At 38.5% G+C, this 24878-nt stretch overlaps 2 protein-coding genes across 3 annotated transcripts in view; one reads left to right on the top strand and one right to left on the bottom strand.

Moving 5' to 3' along the window:
- Positions 1-495: 495 nt before the first annotated feature.
- On the bottom strand, positions 496-19441 carry HADHB (hydroxyacyl-CoA dehydrogenase trifunctional multienzyme complex subunit beta). 2 transcript variants are annotated; one of them, XM_014057292.2, is made up of 16 exons: positions 19315-19441; positions 17692-17766; positions 17300-17341; positions 16651-16747; positions 16395-16439; positions 14504-14603; positions 10151-10238; positions 8200-8387; positions 7193-7373; positions 5803-5924; positions 4677-4756; positions 4501-4548; positions 2966-3053; positions 2395-2469; positions 1851-2015; positions 496-1007 (listed from the first exon to the last, which is right to left on the bottom strand). In XM_014057292.2, exons 2-16 carry the CDS (start codon positions 17756-17758, stop codon positions 972-974), a joined length of 1422 nt encoding a protein of 473 aa, XP_013912767.2. In that variant the 5' UTR covers positions 17759-17766; positions 19315-19441; the 3' UTR covers positions 496-971. The 2 variants fall into 2 exon arrangements, with proteins under 2 accessions (XP_013912767.2, XP_013912768.2); XM_014057293.2 differs by having other exon boundaries at positions 19352-19408.
- A 241-nt stretch (positions 19442-19682) lies between these two features.
- The window catches only part of HADHA (hydroxyacyl-CoA dehydrogenase trifunctional multienzyme complex subunit alpha), a 32674-nt gene continuing 27478 nt past the window's right edge, over positions 19683-24878 (top strand). The window contains exon 1 of the mRNA XM_087717403.1: positions 19683-19841. Within this exon, the coding sequence (XP_087573529.1) occupies positions 19757-19841 (85 nt within the window). The 5' untranslated portion in view covers positions 19683-19756. The remainder of the gene's footprint in view (positions 19842-24878) is intronic.

Below are 24878 nucleotides of genomic sequence, written 5' to 3'. Positions count from 1 at the left end.
CCTTCCTAAATCTGTGTAACACTGCTTTAATCAGATATTCTGACATGCAACAGTACTTTCATTCATCTTGCTAAGCCACTGACCTCATTTTCACCCAGCATGATGTATTTCCATTTAATACTTAACTCTGGATATTGGGTTGAAGCTGACCACAGTACTGGTTTTACAGGGATAGGTTATATATATGATAAAATGCAGGTCAGTTTTATTTTCCAGCACCACAGCTACTAATATTTTCCACACACACAGACCATGCTTCCATGAATGAAGTCTGATAGCTTTTAAAATTGGGAATGGAGGCTGGGTGGGAAGAATTGGTATTAAAATGAAACCTCTTCAAACATTTGAATTGAACAAGATGGTTAAGCAGGCTTGAGCTGTCTTTAAAGCAGCAGAAAGGAAAAGCACCAGAAAGCAGATAGCTGAGGAAGTCCAGCTTTTCTGTATCCTAAAACTGGGACAGTCTGATAAAAAACAACAACAGGGACGCATGTGTTCCAGTCTTCTTTCTCATTTATTAAGGCTGATGTCAGATAAATACTGTATAGAACATTTAGATTATTTTCCCTTAACAAGAGGTTTTCCTTTTAAAGAAACCTCAAAGCCTTGTTGTTCACTTGAAAACTGTTAAGAACGATGCTCTTTGCATAGCAAATTTTGCTTCATCGCTCATTACCAGACAACTTTACAGAATGCAGCGTGCCAACTTACAATATTGTTCTCATGGTAGGAAAAAGTAGTAAGCTATTGTTAAGTGGCAGGAAACCTACATTAACGTAAATATCCAGATAAAATATATGTGGCTTTCTCCATTTACTGTGAAATAATTTGTCTGAAGGCACTAGAAAATATTAACAAAAGCCACCGAGAGTCCTTTGTAGGAAAGTCCAGAGATATATTTTGGAGCATTATTACTACATTCGTTGTCTTGCAGATAACAGGCAAATCCCCTCGTGCCAATTTTCATCTCCTTACTGCGGATAATTCTCAATAACCATTGCATGGCCCTGCAGCAAGAGAAGAACTGAAATTACTCAACAAGAGGGAAACAAGATTCCCATCCCAAGAAAGATGAAAGAAAAATGAACATTGGAAAAATAGGATTACAAAAGGAAACCTTGTCAAGCACAAGGCAACTATGGCTATGCTACATTGAGTATAGAACCAGTTTGTTCTGGGGGTTAAAGGACTAGGTTAGAAACCAGGAGACAGTGAATTCTAGTCTTGCCTTAGGCAAATAACCCAGCTGGGTGACTCTCTCTCAGCCTAATACACTGAGTTATTTGTTGTGGGCAAAATAGGAGAAAGGAGTATAGGTAGTCCCCAACTTACAATGATTCATTTAGTGACCGTTCAGCACTGAAAAAAAGTGACTTATGTCCAGTTTTCATACTTACGACCATTGCAGCCATCCCATGGTCATGTGATCAAAATTCAGACATTTGGCAACTGGCATTTCTTAATGACAGTTGCACTGTTCCAGGTCATATGATCACCATTTGTAACTTTTCCAACTGGTTTCTGACAAGCAAAGTCAATGGGGGGTGGGGGTGGGAGCCAGATTTGTTTCACGACCGCATGATTCATTTAACAACTGCAGTGATTCACTTAACAATTGGTAAAAAAGGTTGTAAAATGGAGCAAAACTCACGTAACAATTGACTTGCTCAGTAACAGAAAAGTGGGGCTCAATTGTGATTGTATGTTCAGGACTTACCTGTATTAGGTATATTTGCCGCCTTGAGTTATTTATAAAAACAGTAAAGGTGGAATATAAATAAATAAGTAAAAATATAAACAAATATATAAACAAACAAACAAACATGGGTTGCTCATCGTAGGGTTCTTACCTGTCCTCCGGCAGCACATGCTGCCACTAAGGCATATTGTCCCCCTTCCTTCTTCAACCTGTGGGCAGCTGTGATTACTAAACGGCAGCCAGTGGCACCAAAAGGATGTCCTAAGGACAGGGATCCACCCCAGTTATTAAATTTGTCCAGAGGAGGAGATCCAACCTATAAGTAGGAAAACAGTAAATGAGACACAGACTCTGAAATGTATCATCCAATTTCACCTATGAAAGGAAGAAAGTTACAAAACATAAGCTTGAAAGACCATCCGAGTAGGTAACATATCAACTCAGCTGATGTTTGCCAAATGACTGCTTCAGCCACTGAAACATCATCGGAATAAGTCTGCTCACATGTGGCAAACACCGGACTTCAGGAAGGACAACTATTAACAGGATGCCTCTAACTTCCATCATGCCCTCTATGAAGTTTCTGGGAGAGGTTAGCAAGGAAAATAAGATAAACTGCATGGAAACCAGAGAACAGGAAGGACAAACCACAGAAATATAATGGATATCCAAATTCACAGTAACCTTAACCTTACCTTTGACTTTCTGCCCATGTAGTTCTGGGCAAACCAATCTGAATCCATGGCTTTGAGATTTGCTAAAATTTGTCCCTATAATGCAAAGGAAAGGAAAGAGAAGATACCATTGCAGCAATAATATAGTCAAAATACACACAATCTCCACAATAGAAACATTTATTGTAACTCCAGGAGAATTAACACAAATCAACTAGCTGATAAGGTACTTGAGGTTTTACACATTTCCAAATTAGTATTGCCAAACTTTAATTACAACTGCTGTTTAAAAGTGTTATGTACTTTACTGGTTTCATTCTCATGACCATGTAGAATACCACATTGCAAAAGTAAGCAATCTTGTGATAGCTGTTTAGAGTAGTGTATTATGCATTTAAGTGACTTTTTAAAATTATTTTTACTTAAATTGTTGAATAGCCACCTTAATTGCAGAAAGGGAGTATTTCAGTTCCTTCTATAACTAATAACTAATCAACCCAAGATTGAAAACTACAACTACTGGTGAAGTAAACAATATAATGAAATGTTTGAACAGAAGCTCTGTGTTGCACATGACTTTAGAAATACTTACTGCAAACGCTTCATGAAATTCAAACACGTCAATGTCTGCCATTGTTAGGCCAGCTTTTTCCAAAACTTTGGGTGTAGCATATGTTGGCCTAAGAGACAAAGAAGCCAAGAGTTGCATTCAGATTCTTCTGGACAGGGGGAAAACCTACTGGCTGAGAAAGGCTGCAGCTGCTCAGAAGAACATGCCTGCCTGTATCACCATTATAAGAACACACCCTTTCTTTTTATTTGACAGACACAAACAAAACAGCTCTCTCTTCCAACTAGCTTGAAGAATTTTCATCCTCCCCTTCTCTGATCTCAAAACTGAATAGAGAACACAATACTTCTATAGTAACTAATGTTTTCTCTCTTGCTGGTGATATAAAAAGCTGTGCAGCGAAGATATGGAAACAGAATGTTTGCTGTAAATTCGATATGCTAAAGAGATGAGTGAAAAGAATAAGGACATACATAAACAAAACAATTTCAGAATTCAGGAGGATTTTACACTATTTCTTACAAGCTGTGGGGACATGCATTCATAACTCAGCCATTCAAGTATCAGTTACAAAATGTAAGAATCCAAACTGAGCATGGGTGTGGGTAGGTCTGGCCAGTATCCAGCAGCTCAGCATTTGTCTACTCTGGGACAGTCAACTCTTTTGAGAGGGAAGCATACCCCCTCCTATACTAAGTTAGGGAAGAATGTGTCGGAGAAGGTAGGGGAGGATTGAGTTCACGTGTCAGCTAGAGAATCTTAGCTGAATGGAACTGATCACAGAAATATGCTGCTACAACTGTCAAAAGCCAAGTGATGGATACACTGTGGAAGAGATGGCAATCCCCCTCCCCCATGAAATATTAATGCAGTTGCCAGTCTTGCCAAGAGAAGCTGCCAGTAAATTTTGTGTGACAAAAAAGGGGAAATAATTATATTCAAAGGGAATAATCGTACTGTTATGTAATTAGTTGGGAGTCAGGGGTCATATACATATTTGTGGCAAAGGTACATGTCTAGTGATGTCCAATTTTAGCTGCTCATCTCTGAGGAAGCAAGGGTTGTCCAAAGACACTTCCATAGTCATGTGGCCAGTATGACTATACCTGGAGGCACATAAATACTGTCATCTTCCCATCAAAGAGTGATATTTATTTACTCACATATGCGTGCTTTCAAATTGCTACATGGGCAGGAGCTGGGACAAGTAACGGAAGCACGGCACTCAGATCTCAAATCCAGGACAACAAATTACCAGCTGAAAGTCCAGCATCTTAAAGTTGGGCCACCGCCCACCCCCATTTTTTCAGTACTAAAATAACTCAAATGTTCAGTCAATTTCAGCTCTATGTATTTTTTTTTTTTAGAATGTGATGCCTAACTGCTTAAGGATCAAATGTGAGCCTCCATCTGAAAAATGCTGCACCTCCCTGCAACAACTGGGGCAGTTGCCTAGGACTAAGAAAGAAGGAATAAAAGTTTCTACAAATAAAATGATTTGGAAAATGGACACATTTCCATTTTCACGATAAAAGGATTCTAAATTTACAACTTACCCAAGCAGAAGCTGATCTTTTGGGTCTTGGGATACATATACAAAATCCCTAAATTGTATTTTTAAAAGAGAGAGAGGGGGAGGGGGGGGAGATTGGTTACATAGTTATATACTTGAGAAAATGCCCATGGTCTTATGACGGATGGTGAGAGAAGGGAGGGGAGAGCTTCCATTCACCTGAGGTAGGCCTTTGGTTTGTATCCCATTGCCAAAGCCTTTTCTTCAGACATCAAGAGCATTGCTGATGCTCCATCAGTCTGTGGAAACAATATAAAAATGCCATCAGAATCCAAAAGAAGAATTAAGGTTCACCTCTCTGTCTCTTAATTCAGTTCGCACATTACAACAGTTATTTTTTTTAAAAAGCCCTCAAAACTGAGCCTAATGCAAAATAAATCCCCCCCCCCCAAAAGGCAAACCTGAATTTTAAAACCGGTAGCCAGGAAAAAGTCTAGAACTAAGATAACTGAAAGGAAAAGAACCAGTTGGGACCCAAGTAAAGCCACGGTGGTGCTGTGGTTAGAGTGCAGTACTGCAGGCTACTTCTGCTGACTGCTGGCTGCCTGCAATTCACCAGGCTCAAGGTTGACTCAGCCTTCTATCCTTCCAAGGTCAGTAAAATGAGGACCCAGATTATTGGGGGCAACATGCTGACTCTGTAAACCACTTAGAGAGGACTATAAAGCACTGATATATACTGCAGTATATAAGTCTAAGTGCTACTGCTATTGCTAAAGAGTGAGAAGAAAATATAATGGTGAGAGAGGGGAGGGAGAGAGAGGGGAGGAGTTTTAGGGCACAAAATTTAAAGGCCCAAATTATTTGAAAGGTGTTGAACTTCCCATATGATGATTGGGTAATAACTGTGGAGTCCTTGATCAGGTCAAGTCAAGTAAGGAAACATTTGCGAACAACCGAAATCAGAGAGCACCAAGGATTCCACAGTTCAACTCTGAGCTACATATATTCTCTGGTATTGTATAACAATGTTACACTGGTTTGGAAAATGAGCCATGTGACACTATTTTGGATTTTAGGAAAACAATCTTATTCCTCCCAAAATTACTAGGATCAGAAAATCACCATCAAACTCTGGATAAGTAACATATACGCATATGCACGTTTTTGAAGCAACCATCTACGAGAACAGCCAAGGGTCCTTCATGAACCAGATTAAATCAATTTTGCGATTCATTCTGATTAAAAGCAAATGCCAATCTAAGGTTCCAGCATCTGTGATTACGTTGTATAATGAGGAAGCTTCAGAATGTATTTTTCAAAGGAAAATGTACAAAAGTGTTACCAGGAAAGAGGAGTTGGCAGCTGTTACAGTCCCATATGGCTTGACAAAAGCAGCTTTCAGTCGACCCATCTGCTCCAATGAAGATGGCCGGATGCCGTTATCCTTCACTACAGTGTCCTTCCCTGAAAGAGTCAAACATGTAAAGAGGCTTAAGGTTCAAGACATCTGCTGTATTGAAAGTCTACCTGTGACATTCAACCTTCTTCATTTCTGCAATTCATGATTGGGGCCTCTGCTGCTCATACTCTTAAACACACACAGGTTTTTCCTTCCAATGGACCATTCTTTCTCATATTATTTACGTTCTCTTCTCCTCTACCTTCAAGATTTCCTAAGATCATTTCTTACTTTGCCTCTCTCTAGGAAACCTTCCCAACTAGGTAGTCTTCACACATACTAGATTTCAACATCCATAATCCATAAGCAGCACAGCCTCTGGCTGGGATTTGTGGCAATTCAAGTCTAACGCTTGAATGCAAATAGATTGGAGAAAGCTCCCTTTAGATCACTTGGAAATATCACAACCAGAGACTCTTAAGAATACAGCAGCTCATCCAGTACTAAGATTTATGGTCAAAGTCATGCACCTAGCTGAGGACTTTGTGTCAGCCAGACAATTATAGCTGGTGGTGGCATCCTTAATATCAATTCCTGTAGTATATTACATTATGGGTATAATCCATAATCATTTTGCAGGATGACAACCGGTCTTAGGAAAAAGAATTTGCATTATTATAAAAAACAGAAAAAGAAGCCTAGTTGTACCATGTTACAATCTAACACTAGGAAGGACTTTGGCCAAATACTCTTGAGAACATGAGAGAGTTCTGGATATTTGAGGCCCATCTGACCAACTGACTTACTACTACCATTTTAATGGGAGGCATTCAGTCAATATTTTGATCAGAGATAATTGATATTTGTTTTTTAAATTTGTTATTAAATCTGATGAAGCTACACATATCTTAACAAAAATTTGCTATTATCTAAACACAAAACACACTTTGCCACTTCTAAATATGCATTTTTAAGGAGAATACTTAAAATTATCCCAAATAAAATAAGGTATCAGCAAAAGTTTTCACTTTCCTTGTTTGCTATATGGATGTGGCTGAACATATGCAAGAATTAGGCACAGGTAAGGCATATGTTTCGATCTTAACTCATCCACTGAAGAAATCTATGAACTAGGAAGAACAGAAGAATAAGGCAAAAGGGGAGAAAAAACTAATATCTGTAAAAACACGTTTTTGTCTCCTCTCTCTTATTATTAAGAGCCCTCTTTCTTTATTCAGCATCTCATCTGAAAGCCATGCCAAGAGAAAAATATTTCCACATCCCTCTGGAGTGTGGCACCATTTCCACACATTCCTCTCAACAGGCATTTTACCTGGCACTTTGAATGCTACCACATCTGTGAGAAGGGATTCGTCTTGTGCTTTCTTGGCTAGAGTGTGTGAGCGGAGAGCATATTCATCTTGCTCCAAACGTGATATAGCAAATGCAGCTGCCAGGCGATCTGCTGAATGACCCATGGTCTCGCTGGTGGAAAATTCTGCCACTGCAGGGAGCTATAATTATTGAAAAAATACCATGTGAATATTAGTTTCCCTCAATTCAGTGCAGGCAGCTCTATAATCTAACAGCTGAAAGTAAATCCACAGGATTTAGCATTGTAAAATATGTACTGTAACACTGGTGTGCAGTGGCTCACCTTTTGCCATCTCTTGTTTAATCTAGTCCTCCTAAGCTGCTTTACCTGCAAACTTGGTCATGACTTTTTCCTCCCTCAACCTACTTTTTCTTTCAGCAAAGGAATCAGCCTCATTTTGTTCTATTATGTAATGAGTTTCTCAAGCCTTAGAAAAAGAATGACAGCTTGCAAAGAATTAAAAGAACATTTGCACATTTTTTTCTTTACTAGGAAGCCAACTCTCCAGTAAGTTAGCGAATGTTCAGCAAAAGATCAATAAAGTTAGAAATAAATTAAATGCTAAACTAAATATAGAAAGTCTCCAAGTTTTTTGTAACAAATCCCTTTCCCCTTCCAATAAATCTGGCTAAAGAAGCCTATACAAGAATCTTGGGGAAGATTTGTGAACAACTGCTAAGGGCTTGATATAATACATCTTTTCTAGCATGTAGGTATTATTCTACTCTCAGAATTCTCATACTGGCTGACATATTGACTACTTGAACCCTTGACAACTTCTTTTATAAATTGCTTTCTAGACCAAAGTTAATGGAAGTTGAAGATGTGGTACCCAGGGAACAGAGTCAGCAACCATTTTTGGCTACAATGTGTCTCTAGCTCATTATTCTATTTATTTGTCCTTGCTCATTTTCTGAATTGGTATCTTAGGCAGGCAGTGAAATGAAATCTATTTACTGCTTTACCTCAGGGGCAAAGTAATCAGGACGGATTTTGGAGATCAGAGATAACGTCTGGCCCAATCCTTTTGCTCTTGAAAATCCAAGCAAAGTCTTCCTCATCTTCCGACTATGTCTGATAGGAACATCGGACATCAATTCAACACCACCAGCAACTATCACATCCATCTGGCCAGCTGCAATGAGGCTATATGCTATAAAAATCAGAAGGCACATACATGGCAGTTACTATATGACTGATCAGTTTCTTGATTGAAAAAATAAATCAATCAATTAATTTTTTATGTTCTTCAGAATTGGCCATTTCTCACCATTGTATTTCATGCATAACATGGAACTTTTCAAGCAGAAGATGAGGGACAATTAATACATTCAAAGAGTTAAGGATTCAATAGATAACATTTCTTTCCTAAGTATTTTTTTTAAAGTCACTTTAAAAGTTCAACTTTATAAATCCAATTGGGTTTCCACTTTATATGACTCTAGGTATACATTTACACTTTTAAACCTTGGTGTCTTCATGTGCTCTGTTTATTTGCATACTATCTTTTGCCTATCTACCAAATTTAAATATTTATCCAGTTTATAAAGGGGCTGGGTAAAATCTGTTATACATCTTATTAGAATTAGGCATGTGAAAATTAAAACGCAAATCAAGAATGAAATTCTCTGAAGCAATTTACATTATTTTATTCTGGACTGTAACCTCCATGTTCTTAGCATTTTAAAAGTAGAAATAGATTTTTTTTTCAAGAGATGGCCTCTGTTGAATAAAACAGATGGCAATCAGCTGCCACGTGGCAGATTACTGAGGATATTTCAGGCTTCATACTTTATTCTTTGTCCTCCTGATAAAATTTGGTGCAAAACTCCAGGAAGTTGTGAATGCCCCAACACTGGAAGTCTTTATGAAGATGTTGGATAGCCATTTGTCTGGAACGGTATAAGGTTTCCTGCCTAGGCAGGGGGTTGGACTAGAAGACCACCAAGGTCCCTTCCAACTCTGCTATTGTATTGTATTGTAATTTGTAACCATAACTAATACTTTATTTTTTACTGTAAAACCAAGCAAATCACTTTCTAATACACCATAAAATATCCAAACATCTTCCAGAGGGTAAATTCTACTTTTCTTTCGTCTCTGAGTTAGAGTATTTATCCGTTTATTATTAAACTTCGATGCCACCCATCTTGCCGAGACAAGTCTGGACAGCTTAGAGTCATACAATTAAAATACCACATAAATCATTAAAACAATAAATAAGAACCAAACATTTAAAACTCAGATAAAATTCAATTAACCAAGATGGAAAGGAAAGAAGTATACATGGGGAAGAGGTTGGGTCTGACTAATATATTAGTCACCTCCAAGTTGCCCCTTTCCCACTGGGGTCCCAGGCCAGTTGGCAGAGCCTGGTTCTCAAGCTTTTTCAGAAGGCCAGAAAGGTGGGTACAGATCTCACTGGAGGCTGGGGCGCACTAGATGTTCCAGAGGGTGGGCATCATGGCAGAAAAGGCTCTTGTCCTGGATCCTGCCAGCTGAAATTCTCTGACTGACAGGGTCCACGTGCCTCTTCTGCTGGCATGGATGGGGCAGGCTAATTCCATCAGAATGAGCAGGTTCCTCAGATAATCTGGACCTATGCCACGAAGGACTTTTTTGGGTGATAACCAACACCTTAAATTGGACCTGGAAGCAAACTGGAAACCAGTGCAGCTCGCAGAACAGTGAACAGTGATGTAACATGGGCTGCCCTAGGGGCCTCAATAACTGCTCATCCAACTGGTTCTACACCAGCTGAAACTTCCAGAGACTCGTGAAGGGTGGCCAAATGTAGAGCATGTTGCAACAGTCCAATATTAAGAGGCAATAAATTCTACTGGAGACATACATTTTCCTGCATGTTCACAGCCTATTTATATATGGTCCTTACTTAAACAAATAAGGATAACCTACCAGTTGTCATTGCCTGGTTGGAAGATATGCAAGCCATGGTGACAGTATGAGCAGGAGTTTTGTCAGAGAAGCCAGCTCCCAAAGCAGCCTACATAAAAGTCAGAAAACAAATCAGAATATTGAGAGATGTCTAATTTCTACAATTCTTACGATACATTGCAGTCCGGAATTCCAGCGTAGCAGGTTTTGCAAGAAACTTGCAGAGAAACTCAGGTCAAGAGATTTTATCTTATTGGTGTAGTCAATGACTGGATGAAGATAGCAATAGCACTTATAGCAATAGCAGTAGACTTATATACCGCTTCATAGGGCTTTCAGCCCTCTCTAAGCGGTTTACAGAGAGTCAGCATATTGCCCCCAACAATCTGGGTCCTCATTTTACCCACCTCGGAAGGATGGAAGGCTGAGTCAACCTTGAGCCGGTGAGATTTGAACCGCTGAACTGCTGATCTAGCAGTAGCCTGCAGTGCTGCATTTAACCACTGCGCCACCTTGGCTCTTAGACTTATATACTGCTTTATAGCTTTCTTTAAGCGGTTTATCGGATCAGCATATTGCCCCCAAAAATCTGGGTCCTCATTTTACCGACCTCGGAAGGATGGAAGGCTGAGACAACCTTGAGCCCATCAGGATTGAACTCCTGGCTGTGGGCAGAGAATGCAGAGCAATACTGCATTCTAACTACTGCACTACCAGGCTTGTAGAAGCCTTTTGCTTGTCAAACCTTTTAGTCAACAACTAATTCAATAACGTTTGTTTCTGTTTAACCAATATTAAATCAACATTTTTTGTTTGATCAGTATTAAAGAGCATTTTGAAAGGATATAACCAGGGCCCCTGCTTGTCAATTATAATCACTCTTTGCGTTGCAATTTTCATTGAAAACAGAATGGTTCGTTCACATCTCACACTAAGTCATAATTTGTGATTTTGCCTTAGCCTCTTTGGCGAACCCAGCTAATTTACCCAAACCAGGGTTAAACCAAAAATGACATATAAAATGTGTGAATCCAAATCACCAAATGTAACAAACAACCTCAGCCTACAGCAACCACAGTTAAGGAATTCATTTATTTGCAACAGCCATGTAGTCAATTCCACAAATCAGAGTCAAAAGTTCTTGGCTATCTGTCTGTCTCTGCTTACAAACATATGCATAAAATTGCTTCGGGAGGCTAACTGCAGAGGCACCATATCTAAGAGACCCTTTACACATTTTAACTAGCATGGTAGTAATCCTAGAGTTGCCAGGAAAAGTACTGAAAACTAGGTTTCCAATGAGATCGCTGGGACTTGCAAGCAGTGAATATTTTCCTATTTATATATTTCTGCCTCAACAACACCAGGGAAAAGGCTGCCCCAGGTCGTTACCTAATTGTACCGTGGCCAGAATGCCAAGGTAATTTTTATCTGGAAAATGTAACCTGAATCTTATTTTCCCCACACATGAAATAAAGTTCTCTCAGAGACATTTTACTTATTCTGGGAACTATGAAGAGAGAATGTATCCCAAATGCCTCTCTGCTTTCAGTTAAACGGTGACGGGGAGGTGCTGTTGAATGGAAAATATGGCATGGCATAGCAAAGAAAGATAGGTCAGTTGAGGGAGCAAAAGCTTAGTCCCACGCCCGCCTTTGCTTAAGACACTCTTAGGAAGCAGGACTTCAAATGGCCAGGGTATGAAAACTTGAAAAACAGGGAATAAAAGAATATTCAGAGGTAGAATATTCTAGAACCGTGTTTCTCAACCTTGGCCACTTGAAGATGTCCGGACTTCAACTCCCAGAATTCCCCAGCCAGCATTCGCTAGAAGGATTAATGCAACACTCCAATTTAATCAATCTTGGTTTCTATGATTCAGCAGTAAGACATCTAAATAAGGTATCCTTGGTTACACAGTATCACACAACATTGCTTCACTGACACAAAGCCAACTGGGGTAAAGTTCAGCAAGAACGTTAAAATGAAGATACTTGCTCAGGAGGAGAATCAGACAAGCCAAAACCGTGACAAGTGACGCAACGCAGAGGGGAAATGCAAGCAATAACCTGTTACTATGATGTCTAACTGCTAAAAATGGCAACTTTGGGGCTTTTAATATTAAAACTTCATTCAGCTGCCTGCTTAGTTTTTGAAAAGCAGACATGAACACTCTTGCAGTTGTCAGAAATGGGAGATGATTGACATGCCTAAGGCTTATGAGCAGAACAAATAATAAATAAAGGCTTGCCAACAAGTTAAAGGGCAAGTCCAGCATTCAAAGCAACGAAAGCCGGCAGTAAAACTAGGTAAAATCAAACTGTAGAAAAAAGGTTGATATCTGTGAGTGCGCACACATACGAAATTACTTAATCCTAAAGAATTGGACTTAGTCCTTTTCAGTTATCGAGTTAATAATCAACAAACCTTACACTCTTCACTTCACTTCACTGGGCTCTCGGTGGTTTCTGCACATAGGAGCTGCAGACAAGCAAATGAGCTTGCAGGAATTATTTGCGGGTGGGGGCTGGGAGTGCCTTTGAATTAATATTGACTCCTGACTAATCCTTACAATTTTCTTGACCAGATTTTTTGGAAACTGATTTGCTATTGTCTTCTTCCTAGAGCCAACTATGATTGGCCCAAAACATAAAATGATATATCTTCAGGAGCATTGCCAAATCTATGCTTGTAATTACAATGACAAAGTAATATTTTCTAATTCAAAACTGAGTATGCCTTGAAAACAGTATCTCACTTCTGTAAACTGACCAGAATTGCCATCGGTAAGTTTGGCAGCCATGTAAATTTTCTTAACAAATATTTAAAAAGTGCTTCAGACTTGCCCAACTCTGTCGTTTAAATCGGCCTGTCATTCTCATGCTTCTAAATATCAAAAACAAACAAACAAACAAGCACAGCTCTGCCTGCCTGCCTGCCTTAAGGATTACACTGACTGTAATAAGTGGATTTCTTACAGGAGTCACCCCCTTTTTTTAGGTGACTAGGAAGATCAGCAGCAGGAAAGCACTGGAAAAAAATAGGATGAGAGCCCTGTAGAAAAATGGCAAAGGTGGGGAAATGATAGGTGGTCCATGGTGAGTGGGACAGCAAGAGGTTTGGTGGCAGCAGTTAGAAAGCACCACGTATTAGGCTTGTAGCATAGAAAGTGACAGAAGGCAGAGGGGGCTCTGGTTTGGGGCAGGTGGTGAGAGAAACTGGCAGATACAGCATCAAGCCTTGCAGGTTTTAAAGAACAGGAAGCAGAAAGAGACATTCCTTCATGTGCATCAAGTCTATAAAATGACAGGTAGGCTTTTTAATGCATGCCCAAAATGTGGAAGTATGTTTTAATCTTTAGAATGACTTGATATTTAGAAAGTAAATCAGATATAAAATTCCATTTGGAAACCATTTATAGGCTGCAATTTTAAACATGGAAATGAACCATATTCAAAATTATGGTTTCAGAGGTTATATTCTAACTTAATATATAATCTCTCTATCATTTTTACTGGTTGATATATTTTTTATCAACTGTAGTTTTTCTATCTTTTTTAAATTTTTGAGTGCCAGCCAAAGACTTAAAACCAAAGCTAATCATAGATGTTTTGATTAGAAAATGGATATGGAATGTTTTATTGTGTTATAAGTTTTAAATAAGGCATTACAGCAGACTTGTGATATATTTTACATTTTATTCAGCCTTCTTTTACTGTTTATATTTATCTATATTATCTATTTTTACAATCTTTTAAACACGTACTCATGTCTTTTTCTAACTTAACTGCAGTTTAACAGCTGCCCCTTTCCCCAAATGGCACCATTCAATAAAAATTCTATTGCAGGATCCAATCTGGGTCGGTCACTGAGACGAGAGCTTTAATTTTCCAAGATTTCTTGGGCTCCAGCATGAGTCTGAAAGAAGACTAAGCCTCTGGCTCGGGTGACAACCCAGTTTGGATCCCACAACATTATCCTAGGACAGGCATATTTGCCTTCATTCATAAAGGTTTTATTGTATTTCAAGATTGCAGAAAGAGGTACATCTCCATTTTTAAGTCATAGAAGCCATATTCCATTCATCTCTATTCATATCCCCCCCAACCAGAGGTGGGATTCACTTACTATTACTACTGGTTCGCCCAGCACCGTAAATGTGAGCGTGCGTGCGTGCATACATGCGCCATCACGCGCCATCTGTGCGGCATCACAAAACACAGCAATATAAGATGGGATTGCTCCCGGGCGGATGGACGGGAGCAGGCCCACCCGCAGGTCACCACTACCGGTTCACCCAAACCGGTCCTAACCGGCTGAATACCACCTCTGCCCCCATCCCATGTCTTGTGATTTTTCTATTGTTTAATATACCTCTCTGGCGACGTTACTTGTTTTCACTTCTTGGATAACAGTGCCTAACATAATGTACTCAATAGCTTCCTTAGGCACATCAGTCCGATACAGCAGGCCTCTGAGGGAACAAATCAGAGAAAGAGGGCACTTCAATGTCAAATCAAAAGTGTTTTTAAAAATCATAACAAAGATGACAAGAGGGAATTGAATATATGCCTTAAGAGGACAGAATGAAGGAATTTGTTTATTCAGTCTGAATAAAAGAAGGTTATAGTTTGGCAAAATTCTGTCCATTAGTGTAAGCTGACATTTTAATCACATCTATCTATAGTATGAGAGTCACTCTGATGTTGTGATTAAGGCAGGCTAGAAACCAAGAGACTACACATGAAGCCAGTTGGATGATCTTGGGCCAGTCACTCCCTCACACCCTAGGAAGAAGGCAATGGTAAACTACTTCTGAAAAACCTTACCAAGAAAATTGCAGGGATATAGCCAGGCAGTCTCTGAGAATCAGATAGCAAATTGGCTCTCCAAACATTTCTAAAACTCCTGATCCAAATTTTGTTATATGCTAATGGAACTAATCTGCTGAATTTAGATAGTCAACAGAAATCGTGACAGGATTCTTGTTGTTGCTCTTTTGTGTGTAAGTGATTAAATTATCTTGGGTACTTCTTAATTCTGGAAATTATCAAAGAACAGGCAGATTTCAAAATACTCTTCCCTCATTAAATGCTTCCCAGAGTGAGCCAAGAGGTTATCTTGGAAATAGAGTCACACTTTGCTACAGCCTGTGCAGCCCATAGTCCACCTTGCTTTGTAGTTAATCAAAGTATAAACGTAGTCCTTGAATTAAAACATGATTCTACATGGCATTACAGCTATAAATCCTATGTTTTATTACTGGGAACACAGTCCTTTTCATTCTATAAGCTAAGTCACAAGGTGATTTCTAGGGCAATGCTTTGGATCTGATTGGGGGGAAATGGTTCAGAATGCAAGAAAAGGTGAATGCAGTAAATTCCTGCAATTCATTGGAGAAGCTACCTCTATTCTAAGGACTTTGTGGCAGTTTCAGTTCATTCAACTTTAATGAATCCAGAGAGAAGCTGTATTCCTGCTCTTGGGAAAAGTACTTCTTCCCAAATGAATCCAAAGTATTGCAAAGCCCCAAAGCTTACAGGACAGGACACAATAACATTTAGGACATTTCTATCTCAAATTCTTCTTTAAATTCACATGCAAGTGTTTTACTTAAGATAAAGACAAATCTAAAGAAAAACATAGAAAAGAAAAAAAAGGTGCAAGGTAAGAAAACCCCCCAAAAGTTATACAATGTAGTGACCTCCAAACTTATCTTTAACAGATAATTACAATCGTATAGTCCTCTTTCCCATATAATCTTCTTCCCCTTTTTCAAACAAATCCCTTTAGCCCTTCATGTTATTTTTCTTCTTTCAGCAAACGCTCCATATAAGATAACAGACTACCTGGAGTCTGGGAATTCTATTCCCACCTTAAGCACAAAAGCATCTGGATAACTTTAGACCAGTCACTCACTCAGCCCAACCCACTTCACAGGGTTGTTGTGAGGAAAAGAGGAAGTACTGTTAGACATGCTCGCTACCTTGACTTATTTATAAAAACAATAAAGGTGGGATATAAATAAAGATGAAATAATTCAAAGTACATTAGGAAGACAACAAGGTGAATTATTCTCATCTATATTTATTGGGTGTAAGAATGGCAGCATTCTACTGATTGCAAAAGAAGAGTAGTTTGATGAAACAAGAAAGAAGAAAAGACACTTCAGGCACAAAAAACAAAGCAGAACAACATCCCTAAACAACTCCCTATGAACTAAATCACAACCAAACTGCCCCACTTCTATTTATTTACTACTTACGTCAGTGCTCCCCTGGCCAAGTCATGTGGCATTAAATCCGCATACCTGAAGATTAGAAGAGAAAGAAAAAAATACCTCCTCATTAATTCCTGAAAAATATACTTTTGTTTTACTAACTGCACTTTAAGCTGAAAAAGAAATTACACTATCTTTAAATTTGGCTGTTTCTCTGTTAACATTATTTATATCTCTTCTTCCCAAAGGTGCCCAAGAGGTTTTATAAATTATTTTTATAAAAGTAAGATTTAATACTCACGAAGTCCCAGCCTGCAAAAATGGAATGCGAACACCATCCACCACTACAATATTCTTCATCCCACTTTTACCTAAGGTTTTCTTACTTTTGGGCTGAACTGCAGTAATAACAATAACAATAATAACAATAACAATAATAACAATAACAACAATAATAAATTATTACTAGAAAAACTAGTAAACTAGAACAAGAATTATCACAAAATCTTTGAAAACCAAAACATTTCTTTATTTGTTGCTATTGTTTAGAAAAGGGATTAAAATAATTTTTACACTAGGATAAGATCAGTAGAGTTTATGAGGTTTGTCTGAAAACATCCAAAGATCACAATTTATTTCTTCTATTTAATAATGTTAAGATATTTATTGTTTGATTTTTCCTTCTGTAGTTTTCAATGAAGTATGAATAAACATCAAAACTAGAACCACAGAACTTCAACACTTTTAAAAATATATTTTTTAAAAATAAACACACACAGGCACATAGTAAGAGTCATACTAGCAGAATATGATAGATTACAGTACTTTCACAACAAGTTTTGGATTTAATTTATGTAACCTCAGATATTTTATATCCTAATTTATGAGACAGCATAGGAGTGCAAGTACAATGGAGATGTGCAGTCAGATTATTCATATTTTTTCTGTACCTGTTGCGAATAACTGGGGTGAACAGCTGAACGATCTCAAAGCTGAAATGTTAAGAAAATCAAAATATAACAACAGAGGTAAAATAGACAATAATGTTATTCAGACATAAAAATGAAGCAAATTTCTCATAACCTTCTAACTAATAATGAGCCAAGAGGATCAGAGAGAATGTACTGTGACATTGAGAACACAAAAGCAAAAAATGAATAATATGATAGGATTATGGTATCTTAATATGATAGTAGCTGCATCAGAAATAGAGCAATGAAACTCACAAAAAGACAATGAACTCATTTAACTAAAATGAACCTTTATGTAACATGCCAGCATACAAATCCAGTAACTAATCATACATTGGGTATTTTGATTATCTAAAGGGAAAAAAACTTACAGGATTTGGTTGCCCGTGGAAGGATGGTAGGAAGAATTTTCATGCCACAAGTCAACAAGGATGCCATTTTGAAGCCTGAAACCGGAAGAAGAGATTGCTTAGTTAGCTTGTTCTTCTTCTTATTGTTCTGTCATATCCGTCACTGAACGTTGGCGATCATGTTGGTGATCCTAGTTAGCTTGATAACAGTAACTATTGTGGGCATAGGGCCCAGTTCACAGGTTTATTCAAAGTAGCTAAACTCATGGTTCCCCATCTAATTTCAAAAAAAACAAAAAAAAAACAAAAAACTGGGAAGTTTTCAAGCAGCAAGATATAAGCAGAAACCAAAATTTTATTTTATTAATAACAGATAATACAAAGTAGATGAAATTACTTATTTTATTCTGGAATTTTGTTAACTTTGGTTAACCAAATAAGTATAATTCTTGCTTTAATGCTTCCATAAAGTTTTTGCTAGACTTTGAAAAGACATTCTTTCAAATGCTTTGTACCATCTTATCATCTATCTTCTCTTACATTTCCCAGTTTATATATGTCCAGCTCATTTTATTAAATATTACTGTAATATTATGGTTTTGGAGATGAGCTCCAAAAAGGAGAATCAGCATAGTGTGGCAATTTAGATGCCGAACTTGAATAGGAATCAGGTTTAAATTCACATTCAGCTATTATGTAATTTCATTGTGTGGCTTTCCACTTAGAGATATAAGAACAACTGATTCAACCTGCTGCATGAAATGAAATTGGAAAAAAAGTTTTGAAGAACTATTATGTACAAATACTTTGTATCTGGAAGAATGCAGGATATATACAGGATCAATCACATAATATCAAAAGTCAACCACTGAGTCTCTTTTCTGCTATGAACTGCAATTATGATACATGATATTTTAATTATCTTTATTGTTATTACAGTTTAATAATATAAAGATAAAGGTTCCCCTCCCACATATGTGCTAGTCAAAAACAAAAATACAAAATCACTACAAAAAAGTATAACGAACAAAAGTATAAAACAAACTATAAACAAAAGGGGAAAAAGAAAGGAAAATGATAAACAATAAGCAAAAAAGATATATATATATTTGATATATCAAACATTACACAATATATTAAGACTATTAAAAGTCTTATTAAAAGAGAATAAACCTCCTTTGTAGTAAAATTTAATATTTGCCTGCTTTAGAAAAATGTAAATATAACAGTGTTTCCCATTTACAATGGGCAATTTAATTATCTAAATACATATCTTAAGCATTCCATATTGCTGTTATGCTTGCACAATATTGGGGCATTTCTTCCTTAAGAAACTGCATTGTATGTACTTTGAGGTCATATACAAGTTACTTTTGCTCATGCGGATTACCCTGCCTCAACTTTCTCTTATTAATCCCATTACATGTAAAAAGCAGGATGTGTAATATAAGGCAGCTATATTAAGAAAAACTAGATAGATCGGTAACTGGGCATATCAATGCATCATCCTTAATGTCACCGTCCACTGCTCCTATCGCGTCTCTTCCCTCCACAGAGAACACACGCAGGAAAGCAAATCCTCCCACCGCCTAATCCCCCTCACTCGCCCTCCCTTCAGCCCGCTTGGGAATTAGAATCGCCCACCTTGGGGGACCGCGAAAAGCAAGGCAGATTAGCTCACCGCCGGCAACAGCCCTCCACCACAGGCTGGAAACAATCAGCCCCGCCCCCTTACCCGCCCAAGGGCGCCAGTACACGTGAAGGCCCTCCCTTGCCGACATTAACCGGCGTTTGCCGTAGCCGCCTAACACCCCCCCCCCAGCTCCCCGGATTCAACGTTTTTCTTTCCACAAAACAAATATTGAAACAAAACAGAGAATGTGAGAGAAACGTGCCCTTCGGAAGAACCGTGGGGACATCTGCCGCGTCACATTTGTGAACAGGCAAATCAGGGGACGGCTCACTTTAAGTAAACGAGGGCGACGGAGGGGAAGGGAAAGCCCCCATCGGCTTTTCCACGCCCCTGTCGACTTCCTTCGCTTCTTTCAATCTTCGCTTGCTTGACCGACCTCCCCGCTGGGCTAAGATGGCGGCTGCTGTCAGGGCTATCGGGAGCTTGACGCGCTTCACGGCCGCTGCCAAGTATTGCTCGAGCCGGAGCAACCTCTTAGGTGAGAAAGGCTGGAAGGGAAACTTTCAGGCTCTCAGTTAATTGAGATGGGAATAGGAGGAAGAGCACAGACATTTCATTTTGTAGGGGAATGGAGGAAGGGGGCGTTTCTAGGTTTACTCATGGTCTAAACTGGCACCAGATTATGCTCTTCCTTTATGCTTGTTTCTCTCCATTTAATGGGAAGTGGTCAAAGAGATTATTTAGACTACTTCACTCCAGCGTGCCTTTGATCGCGATCTTCTAGATCAGCCCTTTGAGCCTGGAGGCGTCCTTGAAATATTTTTCAGGCCTCGGGGAACCCCTTGCATATTTAGGCTCAAATATAAGCAGAACTTACGAAATTATTAGAGTCGTTTCATGCACTTCGTTCTCTAAATCCAGTTTCTCCTTTCTTGCTGCTCCTCTGTTTCCACCTCCTCTCCCAAGGACCCTTTTGCAAAACTAGAGGGGGGTTGAGGCCTTGCAACATCAAACACCCCCTCCCCTTAATATTTAGACTCCTCTTGACCTCTCCTGAATTCTTGGCACCTGATACGCAATCCTCCAGCATCACCACAGATTTTCCTCCCCCCTCCCCTTTATGGGTGGTTCCTGCTTCCACAGATGCACAGCAGTTGTTGCCAGTTGGGCTTTTTCCCTGCCCATTTGGGCTTGATTTTGGAGATCAGTTGCAGGAAAATTGTGGCATTTGTGGGTTGCATTTTTAAAGCTATTTTGGGCTAGTTTTAAAGTGGCATACAATTTGGGGATTATATATCAAGCTGTCATATTTGGAGAATATCAGGGACACAGATGACACTGGCTCACTGAGTTGGACCCGTCAGCCTAGCCATCTCCTGCTGCACCACCAGCCCTGCAAATCCAGCTTCTCCTTTACCTAACCCCCCTTCTCCTTTCCATCTCCTTTCCCAAGGATCCTTCTACAGAACTAGAGAGGGATTGACACCTTGCAGCCTCCCCTAAATAGTTGGACTCCTCAACTTCCTGAACTTTTGACACCCTGATGCTAAATACTACACACACACACACACACACACACACACACCCTTTTCCTACTACCCTGTTCCCCCCCCCCACTTTGTGGGTGTTTCCTTTTGTTGGTGCTGTCCGGGCCAGTCCAGCCTCAGATCTCCTGCACCCACTCTGAGATGGAGCTTCCTGGGCTGATGCACTTGCAAAAAGAGAGGTGTGTTCCAATAAAGAAGAGTTGCAGGTGAGGTGTTGCAGGGGGGAGGGGGGAGCAACATGTCTTGTCTCTCTCCAAATTCCCCGCCTCAGTTCATGGTTTGCCTGCCTCCCTTCTAGCCCGTGTGCACACAATCCTTGCCCCACCCAGGTTTCACATAAGCTCCGGTATGACTAACAATCTAAATGGAAGTTGTCCAGTACAGAACAGTGAAAGCTTAAACAATAGAGTAGATAAATTTACTTCCATAAGTGAGGGTGAATCTGAATCTAGGTCTAGCATTTTAAGCTCTGTGATAGTGGAGAATATGTGCAATTCAGGATGGGGAAATGATGAATCACTTAAATGGTTAATGCAGCATCTATACATTTGGGTTTCTTTCTGAAGTGTTGTAAACCATGAGTCCCATTGCACAAGTAGTAATAGTGATATGATGGCAGTTGAACCAGAATTTCCATCACTAAGCAATGCGATCATAAAGCACAATGTCACATGACTGAATCTACATCAACAGTAGTCCTGGTTGTCACTGTAATCCCACTAATATGGTTGTTGTGGGAAGAGGTGTCAGTCTCAGGCAGGAAGAATGGTGAGGCAGGCAGGCCACTAATTGCCAAATGTCTAAATCATGATCATGTGACTGTGTGATGGCTGGAACATTGAGGATCAATTGTAAGTCCCATTCATTCAGTGTTATAGGTTGAACAAATGTTGATATCCTGAGAACTACCTGTAGTTCATGCAGGTTCTTTATTTAACAGTTTGTAATTAATGAAAATTAACTAGAATAAGAAAAGGGCATAAATTATTTTATGTTTTTAAAGATTTTAGAAAAGGATTGTCAGGATGACAATCTGGTTCCCAAATTTCAAAGAATCTAATGGTCGTATTTTCGAATTTGTTGCAGTCTGACTTTGTAATAAAAATCATTTTGGTGAACAAAAATACAATAGTTAAGACAAAGATGTAAAAAAAAACCCAACTCCTATGCTTGACTTTTGATTGGCTCCTATAGATAATCGAGAAGAATTGCATTATGATTGACTTTGAAAAATTAGGTAACAAATATGGAGCTAGGGTGTGCCAGGTGGCGTTGATGCTATTCCATTCAATCTCCATGATCATCCATGAGCTATTTCTAGGTGCTGTTATCCCCATTCCAGAATCGGATTTATTGTTCACACTGCTGTTCTATTGCAGCAGTAATCAACAACGGAGCTCACTTTTTATTGATTGCTTCTTCACATTTTGTCCTCCATCCCTCTTTTAGGCCTGCAACCCATCAACCAAGCTATTTTTACACGGGGGTTTAGGGTTTTTTTCAGAGGGGTACTAGATCTGTGTTCATAAATAGCCTTATTAAGAAGTCACGAGCATGTGGTATTTTACTCCTGTGACATATTAGTTGGACAGCTTGATAGATAGTTAAACAAGCTGTTCCATGTGTCACCTTCATCCAACCCAACTCCTGTTAGGGAGAACAGTTAATTGTTGATATCAAGCTTGGTGGGATGGGAAATACAGATGGGGGAACACTTCATGTTTCTAAACTACCCTTCATTTAAAAAAGGCAGCAACTATTAGTCAGCCTTCTTAGGGCTCAGGCAGCATAGGACTCAGCAGTTTGAAGGAAATGATTTTCTGCTACCTTAGAAACTGATAGGTAGAATTTTAATGCAGCTGTTTAATTATTGCCAGAAAATTGTGGCTTGCACCAAATTTATGTCTCCAGTCCTCTCTCTTCATCCCTTCAGTCTTCTCAGAAAATCACGTGAGGTCTCAAGTAAGCAAAAAGTTGTCCACTTCTCTGCTAATGCAGCAGTTTATAATAGCTTGCCATCACTGGCTTTGTTAGTTAAGAGTTTGGTAAATAAAACAAATCTTAATATAATATTGAAGATCTGAAAACAGGCCTAAGGAAAGAACTTTTTAGATGTTCCTTTCTCCAGGCACCACATCATAAGAGCATTTAAATATGCTTTTTTTCAATAAATAGGCAAGATTCTGTTGTTCTGGTACAATCAGTTGTACGTTATATTCTATTGTTACTCAATTTAATTGGTTTTTAATTCATAATAAATTTGCCTGATCTGATTTGACTTTAAAATTTGTATTGGATTTTTTGCTGTTAAAAGTTGTTTATTTATTTGTTATCTTTGATTGTGATTCAAGTGTGGAGGTACATTACAAGTTGTTGTCAGTAGGTAAATTCTTGTATTTTCCTCAGAGAGAAACTACCTCTGAAAAACCAATCTTGTACATTTTGTTACTCCAAAGCATACAATTTAAAATAATTACTTTACTGAATTTCCTTTAAATAGCCATGGAAAAAACATGTGGTATAATGATTAGGATTATATTCTAAACAAGGAAAGGTATGGAAAGAAAAAAGAAAGACTTGTTACCTAAAGATATCTAATGCTATGTCATCACATTAGATTTCATGGCTGAAATATCATCATCTACAAGATAGTTATCAGTTTTCATCTGATATAGTAGATTACAAAACTATAGTTTAGGAAAGCAATTGCTGCCAATGTTCTTCCATGTCCATATAAGTTCAAAGGCTACTTTTAAAGTGATAAAAGGTTATTGTACAATGTACATACTTTCTTAATGCTATAATTTTTATAATTTTCAACATTGGTTTTAAAAGATGTCAGACTACAGGACTCTGCTATTTTAGAATAAGTAAAGTAGCAAACAGATTTAATTTGGTGAAATCCTCCCAAAAAACTGGATAGGAGAGAAATCTTTTGGCCCCAGGAATTGTGGACAAAAATCAATCCCAACTTTACAACATGAGCATATTTAGGTTGCAGTATACTGAGGATTTCCCCCTAAATAATATTTTGTAAATTGTGGAAATTGTTGAAAACAAACTGGGAATGCAGTTTCTGGTAAATACATTTATTATTTAACCATGTTCTGTGCTACCACAATAAAAAATGACCCTTGACTCTTATCTATGGAGAAAAGATACAGATTAAAATATATGTGGTAAAAATAAAGATGGTGAGACTGACAATGGAAAATTTGTATATGTATATGTGTATATAAACACAAATATATACACTCACGCAAGTGTGTCAAATGCATACATTTATATGTGGTAGGGGTGAGTTTTCCTGGCTTGGTTTCAGTGGGACCTGGCAACGCTAAGTGGACAATGTAGGAAAGCTGGGCATTATGTTGAATTTTAATCTGTGTTCCTAGTTCATTTTCTATCTGTTCCATTTTATGGGGAGCAGTTCTCTTTAAATACATCTTCCTTTTGGGTAAATATTGCATGCTTATCTTGCTGAGCTGACTGTGATAGAGAAGACAAACACGGATAGACTTGTTAGGAAGATAGTAGTGGGGACAAGCATATGACCCCAGCAATTCATTGCCTGCATTTCTGGACAAGATGGAATGTAGGTGAAAGGTCCTTTCCTTTCTGTTTGCTTCTATTCAAAAGTAAGCAGGAAGGCAGGGCACTCTGCCAGTTTTGAGCTGAGATCATGTGATTGACTTACAAAGCATAGCATGTTTCAGTATGAACGTGTAGGTTTTTTAAATTAAGTGTTGCGTTTTTGTTTAGGACTTGCACATCCTCCCTGCCCATTTTGAGTACACTTTTTCATATCATTTTTGCTCAGTGTATAATAGGTAATTAGTCTCTTGTTATTAACTTGTTTCAGATTTAATATGCTTTGAAAGCCATACTTCAACAGTCATAGGTTGTAGAATGTTAAAAGTGCTGTTTTTTAGAAAACAGGTCATTGCTTTTTGCATTCCAGACAGTTTTTGCATACTCTTTTATTGCTATTTTTTTATTTAACCAGATTTTATGAATGTAAGATTTGT

The sequence above is a fragment of the Thamnophis sirtalis genome, unplaced genomic scaffold, assembly GCF_051295495.1.
Source record: "Thamnophis sirtalis isolate CommonGarterSnake01/CBP01778 unplaced genomic scaffold, rThaSir2_p1.2 scaffold_6, whole genome shotgun sequence".
Classification (NCBI taxonomy): Eukaryota; Metazoa; Chordata; class Lepidosauria; order Squamata; family Natricidae; genus Thamnophis; species Thamnophis sirtalis.
The sequence above is the reverse complement of the archived record's forward strand: the minus strand, read 5'-3'. Positions and strand labels throughout refer to the sequence as shown.

Excerpts from the sequence above, each read along its gene's own strand:
- HADHB (XM_014057292.2), bottom strand. The coding sequence starts at position 17,758 with ATGGCATCCTTGTTGACTTGTGGCATGAAAATTCTTCCTACCATCCTT. Across the intron at positions 16,440-16,650 it reads TTTTTGCAGGCTGGGACTTC|GTATGCGGATTTAATGCCAC; the intron begins GTGAGTATTAAA and ends TCTAATCTTCAG. Across the intron at positions 1,008-1,850 it reads CATGTGCTGCCGGAGGACAG|GGCCATGCAATGGTTATTGA; the intron begins GTAAGAACCCTA and ends CTCTTGCTGCAG.